Source organism: Dermatophagoides pteronyssinus, unplaced genomic scaffold, assembly GCF_027571235.1.
Source record: "Dermatophagoides pteronyssinus isolate colony J.1.1.1.1 unplaced genomic scaffold, Derpt_VIB-CSIC_2022.12 sq0016, whole genome shotgun sequence".
In the NCBI taxonomy this organism is placed as follows: Eukaryota; Metazoa; Arthropoda; class Arachnida; order Sarcoptiformes; family Pyroglyphidae; genus Dermatophagoides; species Dermatophagoides pteronyssinus.
The window spans coordinates 763,503-778,169 of NW_027461540.1; the positions used below are offsets into that span (position 1 = coordinate 763,503).

The 14,667-nt window shown below is 28.2% G+C and overlaps 4 protein-coding genes across 4 annotated transcripts; 1 reads left to right on the plus strand and 3 right to left on the minus strand.

Moving 5' to 3' along the window:
• Window positions 1-48: 48 nt before the first annotated feature.
• LOC113792285 (homeotic protein female sterile-like) lies at window positions 49-8,170 on the minus strand. Its single transcript, XM_075822293.1, has 14 exons — window positions 7,417-8,170; window positions 6,497-7,329; window positions 5,390-6,420; window positions 4,605-5,166; window positions 4,336-4,521; window positions 4,080-4,238; window positions 3,877-3,996; window positions 3,574-3,705; window positions 1,877-2,464; window positions 1,750-1,794; window positions 1,635-1,685; window positions 1,422-1,546; window positions 860-1,342; window positions 49-782 (listed from the first exon to the last, which is right to left on the minus strand). Exons 1-14 carry the CDS (start codon window positions 7,425-7,427, stop codon window positions 717-719), a joined length of 4,392 nt encoding a protein of 1,463 aa, XP_075678408.1. The 5' UTR covers window positions 7,428-8,170; the 3' UTR covers window positions 49-716.
• A 145-nt stretch (window positions 8,171-8,315) lies between these two features.
• LOC113792286 (putative oligosaccharyltransferase complex subunit CG9662) lies at window positions 8,316-9,693 on the minus strand. The gene is made up of 2 exons (XM_027342203.2): window positions 9,143-9,693; window positions 8,316-9,072 (listed from the first exon to the last, which is right to left on the minus strand). Exons 1-2 carry the CDS (start codon window positions 9,583-9,585, stop codon window positions 9,057-9,059), a joined length of 459 nt encoding a protein of 152 aa, XP_027198004.2. The 5' UTR covers window positions 9,586-9,693; the 3' UTR covers window positions 8,316-9,056.
• Window positions 9,694-9,805: 112 nt separating this feature from the next.
• LOC113792208 (putative palmitoyltransferase ZDHHC24) lies at window positions 9,806-11,261 on the plus strand. The gene is made up of 3 exons (XM_027342119.2): window positions 9,806-10,616; window positions 10,693-10,720; window positions 10,793-11,261. The coding sequence occupies exons 1-3, from the start codon at window positions 10,190-10,192 to the stop codon at window positions 11,244-11,246; spliced, it is 909 nt and encodes a 302-aa protein (XP_027197920.2). The 5' UTR covers window positions 9,806-10,189; the 3' UTR covers window positions 11,247-11,261.
• LOC113792209 (40S small subunit processome assembly factor 1-like) lies at window positions 11,242-11,850 on the minus strand. Its single transcript, XM_027342120.2, has 2 exons — window positions 11,719-11,850; window positions 11,242-11,651 (listed from the first exon to the last, which is right to left on the minus strand). The coding sequence occupies exons 1-2, from the start codon at window positions 11,773-11,775 to the stop codon at window positions 11,268-11,270; spliced, it is 441 nt and encodes a 146-aa protein (XP_027197921.2). The 5' UTR covers window positions 11,776-11,850; the 3' UTR covers window positions 11,242-11,267.
• Window positions 11,851-14,667: the final 2,817 nt, after the last annotated feature.

The window sequence follows — 14,667 nt, forward strand, 5'->3', positions numbered from 1 at the left end:
TTATCATTCATATAGAATAAATAAATATAGAATAAAATAAGAGTAAAGAGGGGGATATACCATTATTGTGATTTTACAAATAGATTCTATAGAAGAATAAAATGAAAAAATGTTTTTCATCAATTGCTTGTTGCGCGGTTTGTTGGATTGATTCTTTTCATTTGAAACCAAACAAACAAACAAGCAAAAAATCAAAAAAGGAAAAAAATATTTGCCTGTTGTCACATATATAAGATGTGTGTGTTGGTGATGACAGTTCAAGTTTTTTTTATATATAAAAATATATTACACGGGGTTAATGAAAAAAAAATGATTGAATGAAATCAAGCATGATGATTATGAATGTTTGTTTGTTTTTTTTTTCTTTTTCAAATTTCTTTAAAAATGAATGAATGAATGAATGGATGATAATAGCACGATACAATTATAAGTATTAAGGTAATGATGATGATGGTGAATGAAATGAAATAAAATAAAATTCAGTTTTTTCTTCTTCTTCATTGAATTATCGTACAATTTGTGTGGTGTGTCTGTGTGTTTATAATACAAGGGACGAAACAAAAAAATCTAATAACTATATATTGTGTGTGTGTGTTGCTGTGGTTGTGGTTATTTTAAATTATTATCATTATTATAAGAGAGAAAAATATATTTCCAAAAAAAAAGAAAACAAAATACAATGTGAGTAGTTAGTTAGTCATTCATTCTTCTTTTTTTTATAACATTTCTTCAAAATTGGCCATAATATCGCTTTGACGATTCATATCGATTTGTGATGCAATCTAAAAAAATGTAAAAATAAAAATAATAAATTCTTTATATGAAAAAAATTCTTCATTATGGAAATAGATTTGCTTACAGCTTCACGACGACGACGTTCCTGTTCTCTTTGTCGTTGACGTTCACGTTCAGATACTGAATTCGTAAATGCTGGTGACATTGAATTTGAATCCGATGCTGGTGATGAATTTGTTGATTTACCATGTCTTGCAATATCATCATATGGATTATGTTTACGTGTTGTTCTATTTGTATCCATTTGATTTGTATTCAATTCTTCTTCATCCGGTATAATACTACCACCATGTTGTTTTTCTAAACGTTGTCGTTGTTCTTGTTTACGTTCTTGTGCTACTTTTAATTGTTTTTCACGATTCTCTTTTTCTTTGGCTTGTTTACGAAATTGTTCAAATGTATTTTCAGCTTTTGGTAAGAATCCAGTATTTGAACTATTATTACCACCACCACCACTACTACTACTACCGCCACTTGTTGTTTGTTGTTGACTTGACCAAGATGTTATTGATGATTTTTGTTGTTTATTAGAATCACCTGTTGGTGCCTAAATTATTCAACAACCAAAAAAAAAAAAAAAAAATTATTACCAATTTAAATCAATGATATGGGGATTTAAATCCTACCGTTTTCTTTGATGATAATCCAGAATTAGACATAGTATTCATTGATGATTTTGAATCTAATGATTTTTTATTATCCATCATTTGATGTGAATTATTGCTAGTTTTCGATTTATAAGCCACTAAATCTATTTTTGCAAAATGTCAAAAGTGATTTTAAGTTTTAAAATTTCAAAAAAAAAAAATAATCACACAAACAAACAAACAAACACAAACCTGGATCATTCATACGGCCGCCACTCATTGGTTCTTCCTTTAACTTGGATACTAAAAAAAAAATGGAATGAAAATTAACATTCTTTTGATCGAAAAAAAAAACAATTTCACATACTTAACGAAGAACCAGAAGATGATGAATCTCTTGATAAAACATTTGCTATTTTTGATAGAACAAAAAATTTTCGAAAATAATAATAAAAAACACAAAGAAACAACAACAAAAAAAAATGTAGGCTAACCATTTTTAAAATGTGATGCCGTTCCTGATGAAGGTGTATGTTGTTGTTGTTGTTGAGAATTTTGAAATGATGGTGTTGTTAATTGTTGATGAATAGATGATTGATTTGATTTACGAAGTGATGTTTGTGCTACAGAAGCACGATTACCACCAGCACCACCACTATTAATGGACGATGATGATGAATTTGATGATGGTGGCTGAGATTGGGATGGAATATTCTTGGCCAATGATGATGATGATGATGATGGTGGTGGTGGATGAAGACCAGGATTCATTGAATCTTGTAAACTGACATTTGATAATGATGGATGAACATGAGATGAAAATGATGATGATGATGATGGTACTGGTATATTTGATGAAGAAATTGGTGGTGGTGGTGGAATTCCACCACCTACTACTCCGGTTGAATTATTCGGAAATGATGATGATGATGATGATGGTGGTGGCTGTGTATATGGAGAATTTATCGGTAATGTTCCAGGAAATGTTGGTACATGTTGTGGTGCATTATATTGACCACTACCACCACCACCGCCACCACTACCTGTTTGATTATTTTGATTTCCTTTTTTCTTTGGTGATTCTATAAATTTCGAATAATTGAAAAAAAAGAAAAGAATTAACATTAACGGTTTTTGGCATCCAAAAAATCAAATGAGAAAAAAACAGAGTATCGTTGTTTGGATCAAAAAAAAATTCTTTCAAAAATCAAAAAAAAATCTCAAAACTTAGAGTGCAGTACAGACAAACAAACAAACCAGAAAAGAAAAGAAAATCTTTTTTTGCAAAAAAAATAATCAAAATTTTAATTGTTTATCAATCATTCAATTCAAAAAAGAAAACTTGTTAAGAATTTTTTTGGTATGTATAATGGATTTGATTGTTTGTGAGTGTATACATAAAAAAAATGTTGTTATTAGATAACAGGTAAAAAAAAAGTGATTGATTTGATGTGATTCGAAAGGCTTTTAGATGATTATGGAAAAATTGATGATGTTTAAATCTTTTTTTTTTACATTGATGTTGTTGTTGTGAAATAATTCAGAAAAACACCCACAATAAACACACACAAAGACACAAACACAAAAACATAAACAATTCAATCAAACATAATCACTAAATACATGGATATGGATATGATTATTATATAAAAATTATTATGACATTAATGAAATGAAATGAATGAAATTTGTTTATGTGAATGTGAATGTTATTTATGTACAAAAAAATTATTTGTAGAAAAAAAAAGGAATAATTATTTTCTTGTTTGTTTTTAAAGATCAGAATTAGAAGACTGAAATAGTACGAAAGAATTGATTTGTTTTTGTTTTTTGTTGAAAACATTATTAAAAATAAATAAAAAGTCAAGTGATAATAAATTTAAATAACACAGGGATTGTGTGTGTGAGTGAGAAAAAAATGATTTGATACGAAAAATCCATTATATCAAAGAATATTTTAAATAGAAAAATTAACGAAACATAACTTAAATAAACACAAAACAGACACACACTGCACTCCAAAGTATTGAGATTTTTTTTAAATCAAAATATACAAAAAAAAATCTATCATTATCATCATCATCTATAATATATATCATTTCTATTATCAAATCTTACGTAACGTAAGGTATGTGTGTGTTGTATGTTGTTTATATTGAAGTTGTTTTTTATTCATTTTTTATTTCCTAACCTGATTCAGAATCAGAACTGTCCGATGATGATGATGATGATGAGCTACTATCGCTGCTTGAATCACTATCACTTGAACTTGATTCACTTAATCTGACACCATTTTCTTCTTCAGTAAATGCATATGGATCTGCTGTTTATGTCCCAAAAAAAAAAAAACAAACGAAAGGAAGAATATCATATTGGTGGACCACATTGAATTAAAAACGACAAAAAAAAAAGAAGATAAAATGAAAAAAATTATTAGTTCAAATTGGATAAAATATTCAACAAAAATTTCAACAAAAAATTCAAAAATTCAAACCTTTTTTATTTTTCTTATTAGCCGCCAATTGTCCAGTATCATTTAGTCGTTTTTCAATTTCTTGTTTTTTCTTTTCCGTTTCTTCTTTTGCTTTACTTGGCCTTTTATCTTTGATTGTGGCTATAAGTTTTCAAAACAAAAAAAGAAAGAGTTTAAAAAAAGGATTCATTCGATTGATTCAACAAAAAAACAAAAACACATACTATTCTTTTTTTTCAAACAACTAGCAACATAGCTTTCCAATTCACGTAATGTTGATGGTTTTAATGTTTCAAAATCAATTTCAATTTCATCCGGATTTGAATCTCTTAATGTTGGTTCACGTTGTTGTATAATCTGTACAACTTTACCAAGTTTATCACCTAATTATTTAAATTTTTTTTTTAAAAAAAACATCAAAATTATAAATAAACAAACAAAAAAAAAATTAACAAACAAAAACAATTAAATTAACCATACCAGGTAATTTATTAATATCAAGACTAAGCTGTCGTTTTTCATCATAACTCATTGGACGAGCATTATCTTCTTCTTCTGAATCGATTCGATTCAATGTATTTTGAGGTACAGTAATAGCTTTTGTTGATTTACGATTTGTTTTTGTTGTTGTTTTGGTTTTTTTATTATTAATAACACTATTGGCATCTTTGAAAAAAAATTAAAATCAAAATTTCATTAATAATTCCAATTGTCAAACTACAAAAAGGATAAGGAAACAAAAAACTTACTTAAAGCATTTGAACCAGTACCAGCACCGATTCCACCGCTTGTACCAAATGTATCATTATTTAAACCACCAAATGTATTGAGAGGAAATTGTGAATTAATCGTTGCCAAATTGGCTTGATTACCACCGCCACCAACACCACCAGTATGATGATGATGATGATGATGGTGATGATTATAACCCGAACCAGCATCTAAATCATCATTAACTTCTACTTTAACAACACCACCACTATTATTATTATTATTACCACCGGCACCAATATGACCATGTCCACGTTCTTTACGTTCCGGTTTATTTGTTTTTGATCTATGTTTCTTTTTCCTACTATTTCTTTCAGCTTTTTTAGCTAATTGTTGTACTTGTTCATTTAATTTTTTCAATTGTTCTTGTATTGTTTTCAATGTATTCGTATCATCATCACTATCAGAACTTTCTGAACATGATGATGATGATGAATAATTATTATTATTATTATCATCTGATGTAACACCTTCATCATCACTTTTATCGCTATGATCATCAAAATCGGGCATTTTTGCATATCTCATTTCAAAAACATCCTATAAAAAAGAGAAAATAAAAAATGTCACAAAAGCATGAAACAGTAATTCTTATTTTTTTAGAATCAAAAGAAAAAACTGCGATTAAATTTGATTATGATAATATTCCTCTTCTGTTGATTAAAAATCCATCATTATAATATCTAGACAGATTTTTTGCCCAGCAGAGGTAAAACACTACACACTAACACACCTGAATAATAATTAGATAATAATTATTTACCTGTAATTTTCTACCCATAGAAACAACAGCATGATCAGGTGAATTATATTTATAACAATTTGTAAATATTAATCTTATATCGGCTGCAAATTCATCCGGTTTATTATATTCACGTGATTCTAATTTTCTTTTTACAGTATTTAAATCCATTGGATGTTTGATTACTTCATAATAATCATGTATTTCTAATTTATCAGCATCGACTGGATCATAAAATGGCCATGCATTATCTTTATGTTTTTTAGATAAAAGCTCTCTTAATATTGTTCCACAATATTTCATTTGTTCAGATAATTTTCCTTTTTTTGCTTTTGATGATTGTTTTTGTTTACCAATTTCTGGTAATTCTTTTGATGGTTTTTTTATTGGTCGACCACTTTCTCTTCGTGTTTTCATTGTTGATGGTTTTGTTATATCATCATTAACTATATGTGCAGTAAAATTATTATTATTATTATTATTACCACCCAATGATTCTAATTCTAATGTTGTTGTATCGGCTTTTCTTTTTACACCTTTTTTAGGTGTTTTTGTTGTTGTATTGATTGGGATCACAGTTGATGGGCTAGAATTAAGATATTGAGAATTTGTTGATGGAGGTGGTTGTTGTTGTTGTTGATGTGATGTTTGTAACAATGATGTTGATTGTTGTCCAATAGAATTCATATCAACATTCGAACGTTGAGGTAAATTATTAGATTGTTGTTGTTGTTGTGTAATAATATTTGAAGAATTTTGGCTAAGAATCGAATCCATTTGTGTTGATGTTTTACTACTATTATTACAGGTTAATAATGGTGTCGTTGATGGAACAACAATATTCGATGTTTGACTAATATTACTTTTCTGTGCTACTGTTGTTGTTGTTGTTGGACCACCAATATTATTATTATTTATCTGTCTTGATGATAATTGTTGTTGTTGTTGTGATGGTTGTGCAGAATATAATGATAAAGGCTGCTTTGTTGATATTGGTGTTGATGTTAATTGTGTTGTTGGTATTGTTGTTGAATTTGTATTCATTACTAATACTATTAAAATAAAACAAAACAATGCAACAAAACAAAAATTCCATAAATATTTTCAAAACAAACATATAACACTTACCTCTCGATGATCCTGGTGTTATTGTTTTCGTTTTAGATTTTCCTTTACCTTTTTTTCCTTTTTCTTTTGCATTTTTTACTTGTATTGGTATTTCAATCTCTTCACGTGGCATTTCGGACAATTTTGAATTATATAATTTTTCAATACTATGTCCCATCATAACAACATCATCACCTTCTTTATTATATAGATAACAATTGTTAAACATTAAACGAAAATCATCCATACATTCTTGTGCTGAATAATAATAACAATTTTCTAAACGTTTTTTTATTGTTCCTAAATCCATTGGTCTTCTAATGATTGTATGATAATCAGGTAATTGTAATTTTTCTGCATTTACTGGTTCATGAAATGGCCATGCAAATTGATGTTTCCATATATTTCGATTTATTATACGTAATAAATATTGTAATTGATTTGTATTACGATGTGGTTTATCAAATGGTGGTATTGTAATTGGTTGTACAACACCTTGTATTGGTTGTACATATGGTTCATTCCAATATAATGGTGTACCATCTGGATTGGTCCCAATCAATATTTGTGTTAAATTACCATCATTTCTTGATAATTGTTGTTGTTGTTGATGTTGATGTTGTCCAACTAATGATGTTGTTTGATCATGATGTTGTTGTTGAGATGATAACATTGATGATCCAGGTTGAATTGATGATGGTGGTAAATTTGAAGATTGTTGTTGTTGTTGTGAAACAACAATAGCTGTTGGTGCTGCTGCTGTTGCAGTTGTTGATGAAGACATATTTGATTCGGAATTATTTGATGATGAAAAACTTTGATCTAAAATATCTGCATTACTACTACTGGCATTGCTAATTTTAATAATATCGAAGAAGAAGAAAAAAATATGGATGATAATCAAATAGTAAAAACAAAAAACAAATAAACAACAAACATACCTGGTATCCATATCAAAACAAACCAAACCAAACAAACAAGAATTTCATAGAATTTCAATGTTATTTTTTTTGTTTCCGGGCGAGTGTATGTTGTTCAAATCAATACGATTCGATTGTAGTACACCAAAACAAAACACCGACACATCACATCACTCAAACACAAACGAAATCGAATTTTTTTTTCAAACAAAAGTTTTTTTTCTTTCTTTTCTTTTGGTTAAATCCAAAATTTAATTTTAAAAATTTTACCAAAAAAAAAAAAATTCAAAATAATAATAAACAAACGAAAACAAAAAAAAGAAAATGGCGCGTTATAATGTGAGAAAGAGAGAGAGTGGTGTGTTTGTTTGTTGTTGATCACATCAAATTACCTCGTAAAACAACCAACCACACAGTCACATAATAAAAAAAACGAGTCATCAAGAATCATTAAGAGAAAACTGACGCCATCTTTTGGCCAGAATATTCAACCAATCAAGTAATGGCATGTATTTTATTTTATTTGTTTGGATGATGGAAAATGGATGGTGTTATCGAATTAGGAAATATTATTATTTTTTTTAAGAAAAACAAAATTAAAGATGTTTGCAAAAAGTAGAATTGATATTTTTGAATTTAAGAATTCAAAATAATGGAATTCACACCATCATCCATCACACAAACATACAAACACACATCATCCAACAATAGAATTCAAAGAATAGATGAGATGTGTTTGTCCGTTGTTGTTGTTTTGGTTGGTGATGATTGTTTTCAAACAATAATAAAATATATTTGAAAACTTTTACACAACACAAATGGTCACATTACACCAAAAAAAACAAGCGTCAAGTTAACAAAACCATGATGATATTTGATACTTGATACAAACACACACTATACACCATACACAACCATACATAAGATAATCAGGAAATTACGTTTGTTGTTGTTGTTGTTATTGTTGTTTCGAAATTCATTCGATATAATTGGATTTTGATTTAAGAATTTGATTTTTTTTTTGTTTTTGATGTTTTGAAACAGAATAATAATGATGGTCAGGTCAAACACACATAACCAAACAGGCAAAACATATACAGAATTAATATAAATAAAGTGAGCGCGAACAGAGCAAACAGAGAGAGAGAGAAAGAGAGCCAGGCAGGCGAGTCAGCGATTCGTCGCTCATTTTTTCGCTGCTCACAAAACACACACCATTCAATGATGGCTGTCTAAACAAAAAAAAAAAAAAAAAAAAGGTAGTAGCATTTATCATTGATATACAATCAAACATATGTCGATCAAGATGGACAGACATTGACCAATCAGATAAATGATTTTTACTGCCATCTTTTGTTAATGAAATGTATTCAAAAATTTCCTGTATACAGAATATGATATTAAAAAAAAGTGGGTGTGTCTGCGCGGGTAATCAACATTCTTATCATTCGATTCATCAAATTATCAACATTATAATATGTATACCACTACCATTTTGATATTTTTTTTTCCAACGAATTTCGATACCGGTCATAAACAACGTAAAAAAAAATTCTTGATTTTTTCTTCAAATTTTATTTATAAAATATCAAAATTATTTATTTTTTTGGAACAGAATTATCAAACGAAAAGGGAAAAAAACAAAACCATGTTTTCAAAGATTATTGCAGATAACCACTGTTTGAAATGAAAAATAAAAAACAAACATCAGATTCAGAATTTCAGCGGAAAAAAAAGGATAACTTACGGCAATTTCATACGCATAAATACCCAAGTAGTAAAAAATGATACCAATATTAATGAAAAACTAATCGAAATTAAAAATATACGATTTAATTTACGTGTAGTTGGTTGATGTGTTTTATCCAAAATAATAAAACCAATCGAACCTAATGTAAAAAGCATTGATGATGCTAAACCTTCCATAATATATTGACCATTAACACGATATGGCATAAATGCAACTGGACGTGAATAACCATGTTCATCAACAGTTGATCCAATTGCAGGTGGTTCAATAATAACATCATAAATCATACCACCACAAACAAAAAAATATGATACTAATATTAAACTAAAAACAGTCATTGATGATGGTAAACCTAACCATAATGGTTTTTTTAATTTAATATTCGGTACAATAAGTATATTGAATGGTAATCCAACAATTGTTTCGGCAATAGTATCCATTTTATCAATTCGTTTTTTTTCAAAATTCACTCAAAAAACACATAATATTCTCAATATATTGATATATCAATATGAATGCGTGTTCTTTCGAATCGAACGATAAACAAAAAAATGAATCTTACGCGTAGAATATATCTAACGCCATCTAATGATTCAAATTCTTATAAAAATTATTCTTGATTCTAAAACATTCGAATTCATAAACATTCGAATTTTATTTGATCATCAAAAAGCGAAAACAAAGTTTGATTAAAATAAAGTTTTGGTTTAAAAAAAAAAATATTTTATTAATTTTTACCTTTTCTGTTTTGGTGATTTAAAACAAAAACAACGCCGGTTTTTCCGGTTAATAATTTTCCATGACAACCAACCAACCATATCAACTCAAATAAAGAAAGAAAAACAATCATTATCTATAGAAATCTATATAAATGATTTATGTAAAAAAAAAGAAGAAAAAAAAACTGCTATCCAAAAGAAAAAACCTAAATAAATAAATAATGTTTCGACAAAATAGAGCAAAACAACATTATTCTGATCAGTAAAATTCTTGATTCTTTTCTTTTTTTTTGTTTGAAGTGATTTGAAATCAAAAAAATCAAAAATGTTTAATCGAAAAAAACATCTAACCGAATCATTATCATCAATATTTTTTCTATCAATGATTTTTATTGTATTTTTATTCGAAGTATTCATCATACGGCCATATTTATTGGAAAATGATCAATCAAAAAATTCAATTATGATTATTAATTTTCATTTATTAATGGCTATAATTTTATTTATAAATACATGTTTAAATCTTTATTTGGTTATTATTACGGATACATCGATTAATAGTATTATAACTTCAAATATCAATACCAATACAACAGCATTACCATTATCATCATCATCTTCATCGTCATCATCATTATCATCACAATGGAATTATTGTTATATCTGTGAAGCTAATATACCACCACGTGCATTTCATTGTAAACAATGTAATCGTTGTATATTACGTCGTGATCATCATTGTGTTTTTACTTGTAAGTTTTTTTGTTTCGCAATAAATCCAATTTTTTTTATAATGATTTTTCTTTATTTCTTCTTCACATCAAAAAGCCTGCTGTATTGGTTATAAAAATTACAAGTAAGTTTCTTTTATTGTAATTTTCTTTTGGACAGTTATAAGTTTTTTTTTATGTTGTTTTTTTTATTACAGATATTTTATGGGCCTATTATTCAATGTTGGTTTTGGTTGTATTTATGCAATATCAATACATTGGCCTTATATTTGGATGAATATAAAACATCTTGGTTGGTGGTCATTAGGTGTACATTCAGTACCATTAGGTTTTTATTTAGCTGGTTGGATTGATTTTTGGACAACTTGTTGTAATATGATATCAATGTTATGTATTGTTGGTGCTATATTTGCAACCGGTTTATTTATCTATCATTTTCATTTATTATGTATTAATCAAACAACATATGAAAAAGCTAATCTAATTAATGATTATAATCTGAATGATTGGCGAAAAAATCTTTATGAAACATTAGGTAATCGTTGGTTTTTAACAATATTTTTATCACCATTAATTAAAACAAATCTACCTGGTGATGGTATAAAATTTATAACAAACAGGGAAAAATATTTACAAAATAAACAAATTTAAATTTTAAAATAGAAATTTTTATTATTTTTTCTTTTGTATTTTTTCAATATCTTGTCGGCTTAAATATTGTACACCATTACGATATTTTCCCAATTGATAATCCATTCCACGTACTTCATTTAAACCTTTTTTCCTTGTTGTTGATTTTTGGTTTTTTCGATTTTTTGTTTTTCCCGATCGATTTTGTTGTTGTTGTTGTTGTTGTTCACGTTCTTTTTGTTTACGTTCACGTATTTCTTGTAAATGTTGTTGAATATTTTTACCACGCGGTTTTTTAGGTTTTGCACCTAATCGTATAGCTAATTCACGTTTAGCAGTACGTTTATCTTTATCGGAAAATCCTTTAATACCTAATTGAAAAACTTCATGACGTGCTTTTTCCAGATCAAATTCATCTGGATCAAGCTGGATTTTGTTTTTGTTTGGTTATTTTTTGGTTTTATAAAAGTTTTCAAATTCAAATAAATTTTACCTTTCTTTTTGATTGAAATTTATTTTGATTTTTATTTTGAAAATTTCTTCGGGACATGATTAAATTTTACAAACATCAAAAAAATCAACACGTGAATTAAAACCAAAACATCAAAACGATGGACGAATTAATCGATACAATCAGAAAAAAAAATCATTTTTTCCAATGGAACATTAGATGGCAGCATAGGTTTCATAAAATTTGATTTAAAAAAAAATTCTGTTTATAAAACGCGCGCGCGCATTCTTTCATCCGCGACCGGCAATTATTCAATGATTGAATCAAATCAAATCAAAAAAAAGAAGAATATAGGGAGGATCCTTTTCCCCGAAAACACACACACACATCGAATCGGAGCAAACCATTCTTTCATTTTTTTATTTCACCCGAACTAACACTGAATGACTACTGCTGGGTATAATTGTGTATTTTTTTTGTGGATTCTTTCTTTCTTTCTGTTTCTGTTTGATATCCGATGATGATGATGATGATCAAACTAGAACACAAAAAAAAACGATGAACAGACGCCAGTCATTTATTTTTTTGATAGTGATGTTGCGTATTTTCTGGTTCTTGGTTAGAGGTAAAACCAAAAAAATCGAGCCGATTGCAATAGCAATTTTGCGGGGAGAGAATAGAGAGAATACAATAACAATATTAACCAGAAATGAAGAGAGCCATTGTAATATCATCAATGATGGTAAGTCATTATTTTCTGTTTTTTTTCTGCTGTTGTTGTTGTTGTTGTTGCCGATGATAATGATGATGATATTTCGGTGGTTGTGGGGTAAACACAACAGCATTGTATTCGTTTTTTTTATTGAATTTTTTCATTTTTACAAAAAAAAACCATTATGGTTCGGTTTTTGATTTTTTGGTTTCTAGTTTTAGAAAAGTTAAAAAAAACAAGTTAAAATCCAACCAATCAACCAACCAACATTGGCGTGATGATTGTCGGATGATAGTGACGTTTTACGGTAGCCGAAAAACAACAACAACAACAAAAATTTTACAATAATCACGAACAACAACAATCCGAATCCATACTGAAGATTTAAAAAAAAAAAAGATTTAAAGATTAGTAAACTGTCTTCCTACTGGTTGATCATTTGCGAAAAAAAAAACCTGAAGATTTTGTCAAAAAAAACAAACAAAAAACCTAAAGCTTCGATAATTTCATTTATCCTGTGTGTCAGTCAGTCAGTCAATCAGTTAATCTCGACAGATGATGCGAATGAAATCTTTGAATGTCAAACACACACCGACAACGACAACGAAGGATTAAAAAATTGAAAATATCAAAATTCAACCAAAAACAAAGGTATGTTTGGTTTGAAAAATTTGATTTGAAAAATTTCTATTTTCATTTTTTTTTTCTATTTAGATGATCATAACACAGTAAACAAGTAAACATTGCTGCAGCAAATGTTGCTGCCCTAATCAACCACCATTATCATCAAAAACGTCTCAAATATCAATCAATTAATCAATGAGATAATAGTTTTTACTATATCTACCTTGTTGTTGGTATCTATCTTTCAAAATCAAAAAATCAATCAATCAATCATCAACCATCGTAATATTTGATAATTTCTTCGAATCTTCATTCATTCATTTATCGTATGTTTTGTGGATGCCAAATCAGAAAAACCACAAACACATAAACAAACCGCAAAAGAAAAACAACGTAAACAACAAACATTCATTCATTCATTCAATCAATCAATCAATCAATTGTTTTTTTTTTGTTTTGGTGGATGATATTTTTCGATCCAATGGTGGTAAGTTTGTTTTGTTTTGTTTTTGATGACAATCGATTGTTTTGACAATCGATTCGAATCTTATCCGATTCGAATTCGAATTCGAATATTTCCTCTTAATATTATTTTTTCGTCATTCGAAAGACATGAAAACAAATCACGAAAAACAAGGATTTTTTCTTCTTTTCTTTTCGTTTCTTCGTAACACAAGAAAAATAAATTAATATTTGCGTGCATCATCATCATCCTCATCATCGTAATCATCATCATTTTAAGAAAATTTCGTTCAATCAAATGCAGGTGTGTGTGTGCGGTTTGCGTGTCTGTTTTTTTTTTGTGTCTGATAATGAGATGATGATTATTATTCGAAAACAAGAAGCGGAACAGGGTGCAATTCTGATCAACAAATTCAAATTCAAATTATCATCTTTTTCAAATTCAGTTTTTTTTGTTGTTCAACCAAACAAACAAACAATCACCAACACAACCAGAAGATAAAAAATAGACATCCATTTTTTTACCAATTTGAATGATAATGATGATGATAATGTCCATGTCGAATGTTTTTTCTTCATTTCATTCTCCCCTCTTTTACTCATTTATTATTCATTATTCCATATTGTCCATTCGAACAACAAAAAAAACGATGGCTATTTTTGGGGTTTGCTTTTTTTTGGTGATTACACGCAGAGGGAGAGAGAATTCCTATGGTGATGATAATAACCATGACAATCTTAATTTATCATCTCTATTTTTTTATATATGATGCTACCTGCAATACACATTTTGTTGTTGTTGTTGTTTGTTGTTTGTTGAAAAACAAATTCAAACATTTTTTTTTCAAAAAGCCAACATCTATGAAACGAATGAAATGAATTCATCCATGAAAATAAACAATTCATTCATTTCATTCATTCAATCAACGATGATGATGATGATGATACCTGTTGTTTTTTTTCAATTTTGGCGGCCACCACCACCACCATTATTATCATCATCAGATGATACAAACAAAAACATTAAATAATGACAGATGTTTTTTGTTTCTGTTTTTTTTTTTGTTCGGTTTTGTTTGCCCTTGTTGATTGATAATGAATGAATGAATGTGGAATGTGGAATGTTGAATAAACTATTTCGATCGACTACTGTGTGTGTGTGTGTGTATTTGGTGAAAAATTGACTTAGCATC